The sequence below is a fragment of the Aptenodytes patagonicus genome, chromosome 1 (assembly GCF_965638725.1).
Source record: "Aptenodytes patagonicus chromosome 1, bAptPat1.pri.cur, whole genome shotgun sequence".
In the NCBI taxonomy this organism is placed as follows: Eukaryota; Metazoa; Chordata; class Aves; order Sphenisciformes; family Spheniscidae; genus Aptenodytes; species Aptenodytes patagonicus.
The window spans coordinates 50,270,044-50,285,825 of NC_134949.1; the positions used below are offsets into that span (position 1 = coordinate 50,270,044).

Genomic DNA, 15,782 nt, shown 5'->3' on the forward strand with positions numbered 1-15,782 from the left:
AGGAAACACAAAAAGGAGCAAGGCAATTACTTTAGAAGTATATTTGCTCTCCAGAGTGCATGCAGCTCCCACCTAAAGGGAACTGTTTGCTGACATTGATATAGATCAGGCTGTGGACTTGTTTCCTAATTACTTCTTCTTGACACATTTAACGTTAAGGTCTGCTGTAGTAGAAAATGTATTTCAGGTAGCAGTTCTATATAGCTGCTGACAGAAAGCACAGCTGATATACCAAAGATTTAGGGTTTTTTTTCTAAATTTGATAGAAGTGTTATAGGGTTCTAATGTGCCAAGCAGAATGCATCAGGTGGGCTTTTGGACTTCAATCAGTATTAGGATCCTCCAAGCTGCTAGAGCTTGAAACAAATTAAAAAACTATTGGGTTGGGTTTTTTTTCATTGTTCTTGATGCTTGGCCAGACAGAACTAATTATTGCTTCTTTCCGTGTTTCTCACCTATACAAGTAATTGCACGTACTTGTAAATCTGAAAGTTTGCCCCAATTACATCTTCATCTCTGTCTGTCTTGTGCTGATTTTCTGCTCCATGTGTTTGTGATAAAACAGATTTCATTTAGTTGTTGAACCCTTCTTGCCTTGATTCCTACCACTCAATGCAACCTCTTCATAACCTTGAGCTGCTAGTCACCTGCTTCAGCTCCTCAGACACAAGGCCCACAGGCTGTCATTCCTCCATCACCCCAGATGGTCCGTGTTTAGAAGCAGCCCAGCAACAATGGGACTTATCCTGCTCCATCCTTCCCAGTACCAACATTGGGAAAAATCCCAGTATCAAGGTAGTATTAAACCACCAGGAATAAGTCCCACAAGAGCTTCAGGAGGTAGGCAGTAGATGTCTAAGTATGTGGAAGCAGGCACCATACAAAGCCTTGAATCCCTGGGAATGCTGTATTTCCTGCACAGGCATCTTGCACAAACATTGACAACAATTGCAGTTGAAACAGCATAAAAAAGGGCCTGTATGCAGAGATTGCAAAAGTAGGAAAATACAGGCACGAGTCTTATTAATACTTTGAGGAGAATAAGAAGCATGCATAATATTGCAGCTGAAATCATTCTTAATGTTCTTCAATACCTGATAACACTTATGTGATCCCAGACAGAATGCAAATGTAAAAAAAAGACCAATGGAGGAAAAAAGGAAAACACAGAAATCTTGGCTCGAGAACAGAAAATCGGCTTTTTCTGTTTGGCTTTTCTGATGTTCAGACCAATACAAAAATATTTATGTTTATTTGACTAAGAATTAAATATTTTCATCTTCTTTTCTTATTGAAATGGAAAATAAACCTCACACCATGTTTTTTTGTATTTTAAATTGAATGCTAAGGAACTTACATCAAACCAAAACAAACACATAAATGACTAGATTTTTAAAAGATCCAAACCACCATGACCTTCAGAGAAAATCTGCACCAACAGCTTTCACTTCTCCATTTGGCCAATAATTCAGAGGCAGGGATTGTGGGGGTCCTGAACCTGGCAGCTTTCTCAGAGAAGACATTTTAGGTGTCACTTCAGCAGAGTAGCTCCTGCCTGTTCTGCTGCTAAGTAGTGTTGGGAAGGGTTACTATCAGTCTTTTTTGTTTGAAGCACTTCCAGTCATTAAAAGAAACAAATCTTAGGATTCGCAAAACAGACTGAAACTCTAGTCTTGGTGCTCAAAACAGCCTCCTCAGAGAAAAACTTCTACACTCCAATTCACTCTGCTTCTGATTCAGACAAGGATTTGAGCCTAGATCCTATAATACCATGAAGGTTATCCTCACTGCCAGGATAGAGAATCAGTGATTATTTAAAGTCCTGAGACAAAGCAGAGTATCACAAGGAGATTACCCTCCTTGAAATAGGCTTCCTAGTTGTAGGAGTATGATTTCAGACAAATTCCAGGGTTTCATTACCTGGAGAAGGGCATATCATGGTACGTGGATGTCTTAGCCACAGGATTATTAAATAAGAAGCACGATCACTGTTTTAATTTTTTTTTTCTTTCCCGTGGCTGAAACTACTTGCATATTTTTTTCTGAATTCACTAATAATTCACAAAAACTGTGATAGAGCATTTTAATGAATAAATGACTTACTGAAAAAGCTTAGCTTCACTGAGAGCTGCTGATTCCACATGTAACTTTCATTGCCCCAGCCCCTAATTAGGAACAGCTTTTGTTTGTGGAAGATGTGATTCCAGTTTCTTCACTAATTTTCCTACAAAAAAGACTTGGGGCAGGGAGGGGAAGCCTTGGAAAAGAGATTTCCAGATATAGCCTATCTACATGACAACATCAGCCTGGGTCCCCGCATGTGCGTAGGAGGAGGTGTGAATTCTGTGAGCAACGGGGCATGCTGTTCTGCTGCAGTATGCGTGCGGCAGTCAGGATGGTGCTTCCCCTAGAGAAACCCAGATGCAGCTGAACTGCCAGGAAACAGATGAAATCAGAACAGCCATTAGCGCAGCATGTATAAACACGCTTAAGCTAAAAAACACTGAAGAAACAAAACTAAATCAAACTGATAGGCAGATAGGTTGGTCAAATGCATATGCTACAGAAACCAAGACAAAAACAGTAAGAAGAATACCCAGGCTGTTGGCAACAGTGCAGGGAGTGTAAGAAACAACTGTATTGGGAAAGGTTTCAAATTCATTACAGTACAGATTTGTTTGAACTAGCACTGACAGAGCAAGCACAGGACTCAGAAGAGATATTACCTCTACTAATGGGGAAGAAGGTAAATTAGCTAAGGCAGAACATGATGCAAATGATGCATATTGCTTCATACGCTTGACTTCAAGTGGTTAGTACTTCTCCTGAGTATCATTACTGAGACAGTGATGTGGCTTGTAGAGCTACCCTTTATGCTTAAATGGGTAAGCAATTCTGGGGAAAAAAATGCAATTATGGGAGGCTTTCAGTCAAGAGGAGGATGTTTACTTGCTGAGTTCAACAATGCCAAAGATTCTCTGCCACAAATGGCAGAAGTGGGATTATTAGCCATTCAACAACCAACACAACAGTTTAGGTGTTACAATAATCTGATTCCAGATAGATAATGAAACTAGCTGCAATATAATATCAGCAAATAGTTTTTCTAGGCTGGAAAAATGACAGCAAGCATTTGTGGCAGACATTGGAAACAATTTGAGAGCAGCAAGGGTGAATGAAAATCCCTTCAGTGACACAGGATATGTGTTGGAGTTAGTAATTACAAACATGTAAATTGGCTTTCTAGTTGTCTTCCAAATTTTTACCTCTTAGTGTTTGTCTTTCTTCCTTCAAGTGTCATACAAGCTGCTGTGGTCACTGGCATCTCTGCAGATGATTGTTGTGGTGGTGTTTTTCATTAAAAATATTGAAGGAGAAAGTGGTAGCAAACTGGAATATTGCGAAAGAAACAGAAAATGCCAGAGAAGAGTACGGAGAAAGGAGATTCATGCATATGGCTGAAATTTTAACTATGCTGGCAGTATCTATAAAGGGCTTTCCTTCCTGCAGAGCCAGCTGCGTTATAAAACCACACAGTCTTTTGATAGATCAAGCATCCAGCCTCCAATCAAGCTGGCAGATGTGTCAGAAACATCTGGGTATTTCTCAGTTCTCGAGTCTCTCACTTTGCTTTAATGCTCTTCTTTACACAGCAACTGTCTGTACCCTGGGCTGAGGTGATAGCACATCTGTGTTAACAGCCATAATTTCAAAATTAACTCATACGTAATATACATTTCTGGCAAAGCACTAGGTGTTTGTGGTTTGGTTAGTGATTGACCACAATTGCAGTGTACTTAAGGTGACCTGCTTTGTTCTCAACCTCTCATACTTGTAAATGTCTTTGTTTCTGTACATGATATTCCATTCAAAACTGTTTGTGATGTGCTCTGACAATTAAGTGAAACAAATGTCAGCTTTATGAAGGCAGCTGTGGGTTCAGACAGGACAGCTGAGAGGTCTGTTCCTCCCTCCTTGCAGTGGAAGAGACTGCGATTTTTTCTGAAGCAGGAAATATCAGTGGGGAGTCAGACCAATCTTGGATTAGGAAGAATTAACATCAGACTTTCAAGCACAGTGATGCTTTTTTACATTGTTTTAGGGACCTTCTTCATAGGGAAAAGGACATTGTGTTTTACATTTTCCTTTATAGTCTTCTGGCATAACGAATGGATTGAATGAGGTATGGTTGAAAGCCTATATTGTTTAGTTCCACACAATAATGCAATTTAGGCCTGCTATTGCAGTCTGAGTGGAAATTTCACCAACTTTCCCAGAAAGTTTAAGAACATTAAGACTGTTGCAAATAGAGACATGCATGCAGTAAAGCAGCTCAAACCCCAACCAGGGTTGATTTATCTTGTGACAGTCACTGCAGTAACATGACTATTTTTCATTCTACTTCATACTGCTCATTCTGGGAGAGGGAATCAAGATGGGACAAATCAGCCTAAATGAGGATACTTAGGATTTTCTCTTTATTAAACAGTTCCCAGATGCAGAGTCAGCAGGTTGTATCAAAGGTGTAGAACACAGAGCACTTGGCAGCAGCAGCTCTTCAGCCCAATAAAAGTTTGTCCAAGGATGTATCATGAATTTTTGTCTTCACCCAGATAAACTGGGATTTGACAGGGACAAGTCTTGAGCATCAGTCTGCATCTGTCCAAAGATTGTTCCGTAAGATAGAACTGACCTTTGAAGAACTAATTAATAAAGCTTTCCACCCTACAGTGGATTGGAAAAATCCATTAATATCAGGCCAGCTGGTGGAAAATAACTGCTAAAAGTGATTTCATCATATTACGTGCCCCAGATTTCATCACATAATGCCCCTATCAAGAAAATTGAGTACCTTGATGCTCCAGTGTCCCTATATGATTTTACATATCATCCCTTCTCATATATAAGCTTGACATCTCTTTGTGGAAGGGTTAGTCTTTTCTGGTTTAATATGTATATAGTGCCTAACAGGGTCATAATTTTTGGCTGGAACTTCAAGACGCTTTGCTGTACGATCAGTTAGAACTATAAATAATGTTAATAATATGCATATATGCTGTGAATATTCACTTTGGAATATGTATATTTGTTCTTTGTTTAAAGTAGAAATTCATTTCCAAGTACAAGCACATAATTATTGTTATAATTTAATTAGTAGTATTGTCACATAACTTTTTTTTTCCCCAAAAAATAAATTACTGTGCTATTATTGAGTAAAGAACATAGGTAAACATGCATACATATTGTAGAGACTTTTTAAATCTGTATTTTTTCATATAAGGTGAACACAGAGGTACAGAAAATATTTTGCTAGAAGGGCAGGAGTTTCTCAGCAATCACATAGAAAGAACTGCAAAAAATAAATGTTTTTGTGATAGGATTTCTGAATGGGTTATTTCTATGCTGGGTTTTTATACTGGGTTATTTCCACAAGTGCACTGGAGCAGAATAAGCCCTGATTTTCAGATAAAAAGAGATTGAATGTTAGAAATTGCAGTTCTCAACCCTTTTAAAAATCTACTTTTAAGAAAATGCTTCATCTTCAAAGAAAAAATTATACCACATGCATAGTCTTTAAATGCTTGTTACTGAGGCCAGTCTTAAAATGTTAGAAATAGATGCAAGCTATCAAGGAACAACTAATTGCTTCTACCTACAAATACAAGAAGACTAAAATAATATGACTGATGGATAGTCTGTCGTGCTGGCTATCAGAAATAAAAATGTCATGCTCTCCCAGTGAATAGTTGACTCTAATATTGAAATTGTGTATTGAAATCCCACTAGTATGTTATAAAAATAGGGGGAAAAAAAAGACCAGATTTTATAAAAAGATGCCTGCTGATATCTCCCTTGTTAGCAAATTGTGAATGTGCTTTATTCTAAATACCTGGACTTCTCTAAAATCCAGTGTTATTACGTGCGCGTATATGAGTCAGCAGATAGCTAAATACTGCTCTGAGTTGACTGTATTTGCTTAAACTGATACAATTCCTATGCAAATATTTGGCTAGTTCAGTAAATAATTGGGAAGGGATGAATCTCTTAATTTCTTAATTTTCTTTTTATCACCGTTATATTAACTAGCCATTCCAATTTTTGTGAAGTACCTGGTCTGTGAAATATGTAATCATTACTGTTCTTGGTTTTATCTCTATGGAAGCTAAAATAAACCAAATATTCAATGACTATCCCAAAGCTACAGAAAGAAATAGTGTCAAAACTAGAAATGGAATACTGCAGAATGAAACAGCAGAAAATTGGCACTTTGATAGACCAAGATTTCATCTCGTGTTCCCTTGTCCCTGAATTTCAGTTGAATCAGTGTATTCCAGTTCTGAAATCATACACTAAATGAGTCCATACAACAATATATATTCAGAATATTGCTTTGGACTCTGAGCCTCATATACTTCATGACCTAAAATTATCAGCTTTCAAAGGATGACAGCAATTTATGAGTTATTTACATGTTAAGTGGTTGTTCACCATTAGTCACTATCTTAAAAAAGGCAGCGGCAGTTCTGATAACTAGTAGTCATGCAACTCATGATTTTTCTAGCATATATATTTAGCCAAGTACACCCAAATTCATTGTGTTAGTTACTATGTAACAAAATAAGGAGTTATAATTTGTCTGTAGCAATGATGTTAACAGGATAGACATTGTAGCATTTGACAAGAAAGATGGAGTAGACAAGAATTTGCTTTGGAATATTTGGGATCTTACACAGACGATTTTCAATATATTCGCATTAGGAATTCCTAGGTAAAGTGTTAAGCATGTTTCATGGCCATCCAAAATCTCTTCTGAAAGAGGAACAATCTTTTCAGCCATAGAAAAGATGCAAGCAAAGAAAAAATTAAAGTCAAAATAAAGCTGTTACTTCTTGATTTATGAGTTAGAACAAGTTTCATTCCAGCAAAACTTGTATCTTAGCACTCTCACAGCACAAGAGTGACACCGTGATATCTTTATATGACAACAGCTTGAAGTAGTTGGAAACATATCATGATGTCCAATGGGATTGGAGGTTGAATTTCGTTTCCATCCAGGCGAAGGTATCGGAGGCGAGGGATGTTGCCATAAAACCCATAGTCTTCTGCTACGGAAATTGAGACTGGGCATATCTGAGTACCATTGACACCTGAAAATGTAGATCAACATGTTAGGTAATTTCCATAGGAAAGGTTCATGAAGATAAAATTCATTTAGAAAACAAATAAAACAGGCTTCCACTGATATTTGTATGGGAGACACTTGCTCCTATCAGAGTTGGAAAATGCCGAATTAACAATTAATTGCTTTTTTTGATCAAGCAAAAAACCACCTTAACATAATGTAATCTAGATCAGTGAATCACATATTTAATGTGCTGCAGTTATGAATAAAGGCCACTGGATGTATATTTTTACCTTGGACAGAGAGGAAACTAATTTAGACAACTACTGGGTAACTGTTCATTGAGAAATAGCTCTCTGCCCTCAGAGAACAAGGTTAATGCTGAGGGATTTTGAACATCTTACTGCAATGACAGTATATTAATTTTAGCTGATAACATTCCCCAATGAAGATCTTGCATTCAAAATAATAACAGTCATGCATCAGAGGAGCTTTTCATATAGTGTCTGTAACTTTTAATATCTGTACTTTCCTGTTCTCTCAAATTTTTCAGTACAGTTGGTTTTAATTACAAGAATGTAACTCGTGCAATGGGATATTTTTCTTCCTAATCTGAAAGCCAACAAGTCCTTAAAATTCTTTATAAATCACACATAGTTTGTTTCAGTTCAGATAAAATTTGAAACTATGGCTTAAATCATTACCCATTTTGATAAGAGTCCAATAGATTGAGTTCTTTACATTGTCTTCCTTAAGCTACCTCTGCACTGTCACTTGGCTAAAATGCTTTTCATATTTTGTCTTCAGTTGTTGAATAATGAGGCTGCCGCTGCCTTATTTCAGCCTCATCATGGCCTTATTCTAGAAAATAATGAAATGGTGTTTGTTTATCAAAAATGTCAAATTTCTTTGACCAAATTAAGGTATTTAGTGATTGGTGTGACTGCTTGAGGATCTTGTTGGCCCCAGACCATCTGCAAAAAGTGATTGAATGGAGAATGTGTGTATAACAGATTTTTTTTGAGCACAGGTTTTTTAGCAACCCAGAAATAGGAAAAGAAAAGCTTTCTACCAAAATTTTTCTCCCCTTATATTTACCAATGATAATATGCACACATCTTTTGATTATAATCCCCCAAATTGGTTAAATGTTATGATGAAACACCCGCCCCCCCCCCTTTTTTTTTCCCCCAAAAGAAAAAAAAACATTTATTTTGAAAAACTGCCCAGATGTTTGCAACATCTTGGAAATGGACTTTATCTTTGTCATGGAAACTAGATAAGTACATCCAGTTGGCCAAGGCCTAAGACTTTTATCATATCCATGATATCAAAATGTCTTTGCCTATGTTGTGATATTTGATTAATGTTTGTAAAGCATTTGATATTCTTCGAAGAAACAAGCTACAACTTATTTTTATGTGTGAAGCTACAAAGCAGGAAGCTTGAGAGTGAGGCTTCATTATGAAAGCAATTATTAAAAGTTTTACAAGTGAATCAACACTATGTAGCAGAAAATATCTGCCTTTTCAGGTCAGCACTACTGTCCTTAGGAGACAAGATGGCTTCAAGTGTGTTCTAAATCTCTGTGTTCTCTGACCTAGAAACTATCCCACTGCACTAGTTTTCACTGGGTTAATTACTCCAACCTTAAAGTGAGGCAGCAGTTCTCTAACCACAGGCCACCTATGAAGAAGTTATTTCCTGATGATGTGTGATATGAAGTGGTTTGGTTTTTTATTGTTCTCTTCCCATGAACAGGAAATCCTATCCAAACTATCAGAGGAGTAAAAGCCTCTCTCTCTCCTCTTCTCTTGCAGTCCTGTTCATGGGTATATTGCTGAATTTTGCTTAAGCAGGAGGGACAATCCATCTACACGGGTACAATTCACCCTGCCTAAACTGATCCATGTAGAGGGTAAGTGTCAGTCTAAGTAAACCATTTAGACTCTGTTCATAAACTCTGGAGAGAGATGAACGCTTCCTTAAGATGGGATGATTTTCCCTCTGCAATTGTGTATCTCCTTCCATTAACTGAGTAGGTGGTCTGTATGACTAACCCAAACTAGATACAGAAATCTAGGATGGTTAATTCAAATAAGATGAATTCCACCTGTTGTCAACAGTATTGTTAAATGGTGTAATATTTAAAAATGAGACTCTGGAGCTGCTGTAGGGGAAAACTGCAAAAGAGGTTCTCATTAATGGCTAATACTGTATGTCTGCTGAAGAACCACAGAAGATCCTGTTTCTTTTCCAGTAAAACTCATAATTTAGAAACATTCAGAAAGTAAGTTGATCTAGAAGATAGATGTGTTCTGACATATATGACTGTGAGCATATTTCTGTTCTATTCTTGTAACCTCTAGCTGCACTCACTGTAGTCCAACTCGAATAGTTGGACTCCCTTTCTCCTTTTCACATAATACTTAACTGCAGCAGCCATGGATCAGCCTGGAAATCTGTATCTTTCTGGGCTCTTCCAGCAAAGAAGCTAGTACCAGCTATAGCGCAGGAGTCTGACAAGTCGTCAGGATCTGTAACTTCAACCATTTCTTTCCAAATATCCTATAATGGATTCTGACAGACTGGCATTGCTACTTGTCCCAAGGACTTCTCCTTTTCTCTACACATGGAATAATATTAGCTCAGAGGAGCTATCCCAATCTCCTGGTGTTCCTCTAGAGGAACTTAATGTTCTCTCCCTTTTATCACACTGTAATACCACCTGCTTACCCTTGCTTACTTGCTATATCATCATTTCATGCCTTCTCTTCTTTTTGCTTCCTCTAACACTCCCTTTTCCATCATTTGACATCTCCCCAGAACCCTGCATGTGTATCTCATAAATAAATATGTAAACATGTGTGTTTTAAAATGCCATGGAACAAGTGTGGTGCGTATCTGTTGTAGCCATAATTAGTTTTGGTTTTATGTTGATTTTGCTTCCAAACTTCAAGTACTTTTTTTCCTCTGTTCACTGAGAACCTTGGGGAAGGGACCAGAGGCAAAATCCTGGTTCCACTGAGACCAATGATGAGGCTATCATTGACTTCACTGAACTTCAGGATATTGCCTTATATCTTCATAAATTCTCCTTGGAGAAATAGGGCTTTGGACTTACATGAAGAACTGATGTTATACAATAACATACAATAAGAAATAGGCAAATAATATTTACATAGAAATTTTGTTGTCTGAGCTCTTGCATTGCCAGCAGTGTAACTATGAACCACCAAGGGAAAATAAAGCAGCAATTGGCAGGTGTGCAGGGGTATCTGAGAATTAATATTATAAAAAGGGTTTGTACTGCACACGTAAAAGTAAACCTTCAGGGGGACTCTTTTGTAGAGAAACCAGATCCAGGCTTTTACAGTTATTTTTCTTTCAAATCTTTTACATGGGTTATCTTAAAGTAATGACTGATCATCATCTTCCCGGGTTTAAGATGACAAAATCAATCTGCAGAATGAATGCCACATGTTATTACTCCTGCCTGATGGAATTACATTCCTTGTTTGCAATCCTAAATTGCAAAGGGCCTAAAGGCCCTTTGAGATACCATCTATTAGAGCAGTGTCTCATGAAGACTGTGTCGTTATCCCTTACCTCTTGGACAATTATGCTATGTGGTAGAATGTGCCTTACATAATACCTACATTTCATTTAAGGTGTCAGGTTGCCTTTTTTAATATTTTTTGATTCCTTTATATGTGGTTACTAAGAATAAAAACTTTTTTTTTTTTTTAAATTAGGAGCAGTGTTGTGCTTAATTTAGCAATGAATTTTGAAAAGTGGTAAAGGCATTAAGGAATATAAGGCTTGTGGAAAACTATTGTGATTTAGGCTCATGGGTACCCATGTGTCATTGGAAAATGGGACTTGATATTGCACATACTACACATTGATTTTCATGGGTTTCACCTTTTTTAAACTTATTTAGGAAAGGAAGATAATTTGGCAGGTCTTTAAATACTACCTAGACACAAAAGACTCCTTAAACTGGACAAGTTACACTCCATTGATTTCAATTTAGTGTCCACTTAAAGTGACAGGAGATAAAGTCTGCACCTGAGGCCTTGCAGTGAAGCAATTAAAATAAATCCCTTTGTAACCAGCGGGCAAATAAATATGTTCAGTAACAACCTATGTCATAAGCCCTATCTCTAATTAACTTTTAGACTTCTTGCAGGCCACTTAAATATGTGCCAGTTGTACAAAATTTATTTTTCTTTACAAGGTTTTATAGATTTATTTTGCAAAATGCAGTGAATTAACCTGCAGTGAATTAATAGGTATCTTTCTTTGATATGTCCTTGTTTCATACAGAAGCCAAACCATTATTTTTAGTATATTTGTGAACTACAGTGACACAATACAGGAATAAGAAACCATTTATTTGATTAAATCAGCATGACAGGAAGACAAATGTAGAGACTTGGTTACCTTCTGTGCAGTGATAAATAGAAAGTCATCACTTTGATTTTGGCTTTTGGCATGAAACAAAGGATTTAAGGTCTATGGGACTTGCTGAACAGATACTTTACCCAGTGTCCCTAACCACATCCCTGCTGTATCTGGATGAATCTGGAAGCAGTGCTAGAAGCAGAACTATGACATGACCACAAGCTTCTGTTGCCTTGGGTACAAAACCTTGTCTCATTTATACAAAGTGGAAAATGTTAGAAGACATTTGAGGAGATAAACCTTAGTAGGACAAAACTTCTGTAAAGTCAAGTGAAAGATTTTTCATGAAGACTAAACCCAAGTGTCTGCATTTTGTGCACAGTAAACAAAAGATGGGAAGGATATTCAAGACTGAAATATTCAATATCCACTTTCTAATTAGTCATATTTGAAATAGATTTTGTTGACTGCAGCCAATATTTTATTCCATTTTAAGGGTGCCTCACCTTAAGCTCCTACTACATAATTTAGGTGGGCAGAGATATACTCAGAAGAATTGAGCATACAGCAATTCTGTTAGTTTAGTGGTCCATAACGTGCTCAGGAACTTTGAAAATCTAAGAGTCATACAGATGTGGATTGAATATCCTAACTTGTTGCACCCACTTTTTTGTTGTTGTTTCTTGCTTATTTACTCTTAGCCTTTCTGTGGGAAACTTAATTTGTTCCCACAAACTGGTTACTGGCATGTACATAGCAAAATGTGAATGCACAAATTCTCCTTAATCCGCTCATATTTCTGATCTGCTTGCAAAATGCTTTTTCTGTCTGCATATGAACGTTTTTCACATGTGGTATTACTTCCATGCACATATTTGGTTGTCATATTTTAGACCTGACTTGAAAACTGGCCTGTGGGAGGTCCTCTTGCTCATCTTCCTATAATCTACAGCACATTTTTAATCTCTTTATTTCAAAGAGCATTTTTTGTAGTTAAGCAGACATTTTAAAATAATTATTTCTTGGTAGGATCCCACACTGACAATACACACTTACTTTTGATTCTGTTGTGATCAAGGTGAAGGTGCTCAAGATGAGCATTGATTGGTGGAATTTTAGTAAGCTGGTTGTGAGACAGCTGTAGATCTAGAATAGATGAAACATTAAACCCATTTGGGGGAATACCATCATCAGATAATTTATTGTAGTTCAGCCTAAGGAAAGTCACTTTGGGTATTGCACTGAAGTAGTTTTCTGGTATCACTTCAATGGAGTTGTTGTCCAAAAACAGCTGCAGTGTGTTAGCTGGAATGCTTAAAGGCATTTTCTTGAGTGAATTTTTTGCTATGTTGAGTTGCATAAGGTTGTTGAGTCCTTGGAAGGTATCACTTTGAAGAGCGCTGTCCAACAAACTGTTCTGGTGCAGATCTAACATAGTAAGGTTTTCCAAGTTGCTGAAGACTCCTTCTGGGATTCTAGAGATTTTGTTTCTAGCCAGTCTTAGCTGTTCCAGGCCCACTGGTAATGGGGCAGGCACCTCTTCCAATTCATTATCTTCAAGGAATAAGTAAAGCAGCCTTTTCAGCTTGCTCAGCACACCACTCTCAATTCCACTGTTGGTGATCTTATTCTTGTTCAGATTTATCCATCTCAGATGAGTGGCATTCACAAAAGGTTTCTCTGAAACTGTTTCAATTTGATTGTTTTGAAGATAGAGATACCAAATTCTTGCTGGGATTGGAGGTATTTCTTTAAGTCCTTTGTTATCACAGTATAATGCATTGGGGAAACTAGGAGGACAAAAGCACTCTCGTGGACACTCAGAAGTGTAGTGAGCCCAATGCTCAGGATCCAGCTCATCATAAACTTGTCTCACAGTTCGAGTCCACACAGAATTGACCAAGAATAAGAGCAAAAGGCTTGTGTAGACTTTTAGAGTCATTGTTTGCCTTGGAAGGGGAGAAAAACAATTAGCTGTCTCTCAACAGAACTCTCTAACAGCAAGCTACATTAACAAAGCAGTATTACATAGAAAAAAATATTTCCTTTATAAACAGCCAAATTCTGTCCTCTGTGGTATTACCTGTAGTATGTTAAGGAAAAACTGAACAGTAATATAAGAGGTATAAACAATTCAGTGCTACATGTTGAAGAACATTTTCCTGATTCAACTTAGACTCCACATTGGCTACCGATTTAACTGATGTTTATGCAAGAGTCATTTCAAAGAACCTGAAATCATGGATCATTTTTCTGACATTAAATCAGTGTTTCTTATAAATTTATTTAAGTTTTCCTGTACAGAGCTATAAACCACTTTATATAATGTACCATCTTCAGTAAAGCTATCAATACCATGATGATATAAATACTATTGTACTCAGTGTTCTTCCTTTTAAAATTAATCATACCCTCTGTTCTGTTTTTCCTCTCTCTGAAATTATAATTGCATCTGGATCAGATTTTCCAGGGTCTTTTCTCATCACAGAAAAGTGAAAGATCAAAGAGTATTTTAACAGCTGTTTGTTGGGCATGTTCTTAAAAAGCTTGGAGGGAATATGAGTAATCCATTCCCCTCCCTCATTCACTCTCATATCCAAAGTTATGAATTTCCTTCTTTAAAGCAAACAGCCAAAACAAATGCCTGATCTAAATGACACAAAAAGTAAGTCCTAACCAAATTATATCATATACACTCTTGCATCTTGTATCTATTTTACCTACTTAATTATTTTTTTTTGTTTAACCTCTTCCACCGTTAAATGATGAACAAAATAATCAATGGTAATTTACTCCAAAAGGAAATATTTTTGTAGCACAAAAACAGGGCTTAACAAACTCTGTTATCTTGCTTGCTTTCTGATGAAGATTAGCAAGCATTTTGCAATGCAGAAGCAAGAGACTGGTAGCTGAAATTTCTGGTCAAAATTAGGAGGTTAGTTTTGGAAAAAATAGTATTTAAATATAAAGTAAATTCTCTCATAGGATTAAGGCACCAGTAAGGTTAAGAGCTCAGTTAAGTTGCTGCATATGATATGTAGTCATTTAATAGTTTTCGACATTGTTATTAGCAGTAACAAGTGCAGTATCCTACAGATCTTCCAGCCTCAGAAACTGCTATCTGGAAGCACTCCAAAAAAGGACAAATAAAATATTTCTGAAGAATAAGATCTCTAATTTACACAGTGAAATGGCAACTTCTCACTGTGTAAATATTCATAACCTTAATAACAATTTTAAAAAGAAATAGAAAATAATTTACCTTGTTAGTCAAGTTCCTGTAGCTATCTGAAGCCAGTTAGAAATCACTGTAAATTCACAGCCTTTGGCTGCTAACAACTGTGTTTGCTTCCTGTCCTAAGAATTAATAGCATATAAAACTTGAAGTACATTCTAATTTTCCCAGATGTATTACCACACACACCTTATTAGCTATTGTTTCTAATTTGACATTGCTTCAGAGTTTGGGCTTACCTCAGCTTTCTTGGATCTTCTTCTCTTTCTATTGGTCACTGTTGTCAGACTGTAATAGCTTGAGTCAGGCTACAAGCCGTGTTCTATGAATACAGCCTAATATATACGCATCAGTGGCTACAGCTTTTAACCCCTAAAATAACTAAGGCACCTCAGCACCTACGCAGGAAAAGACAGGAAATCCTGACTTTAATATCAAGCAGCCACAAAGCTGAAGGCGTTTGATTTTTATGTTTTAGCAGATGAGAGGAACTGGTCTAGATGAAACAGGTAACACAAAATGTACCTTTATTCAAAATTTTTGTCAGAAGATAATTTACACGCAAAGCTCACTTACATCATAATTCATTCTCATAATACCTGAACTGGCCACAAAGAATTAAAAACAGTGCCATCTGTTTCTACGGAAATATTTTATTTGATTTTTATCAAATGCAGATGCTGCCATGCCATTTAAAGACATAATTCTTGATTAGGAGAAGAAGATAGCAAAAGCATTTGCTAAGAATTTTTTAATAACATATTTTCATTTCTTTAAAGATTAAACCATACCTTTTTCTTTTTGTTCAGAGAGGTATTTATATATATTTCTACAAAGTTATCATACTCTCCAGTGCCTCCTGCAGTGAGGTCTGGTTCTAATTATCAAGGCACCAATTAATTATCTTGGTTTATCATTGATCTAAAGTAAACTCTTTCCAGACAACTTGCTATCCAAGGCATAGACACATATTTCTCACATTAAATATGTTGGAGGATTTTTGTTTTCTTTTTTAGT

General features: G+C 36.7%; 1 protein-coding gene across 1 annotated transcript; it reads right to left on the reverse strand.

The window, feature by feature from the left end:
• Positions 1-6,975: 6,975 nt before the first annotated feature.
• On the reverse strand, positions 6,976-14,834 carry KERA (keratocan). The gene is made up of 3 exons (XM_076334356.1): positions 14,793-14,834; positions 12,587-13,479; positions 6,976-7,148 (listed from the first exon to the last, which is right to left on the reverse strand). Exons 2-3 carry the CDS (start codon positions 13,470-13,472, stop codon positions 6,976-6,978), a joined length of 1,059 nt encoding a protein of 352 aa, XP_076190471.1. The 5' UTR covers positions 13,473-13,479; positions 14,793-14,834.
• Between the last annotated feature and the right edge of the window lie 948 nt (positions 14,835-15,782).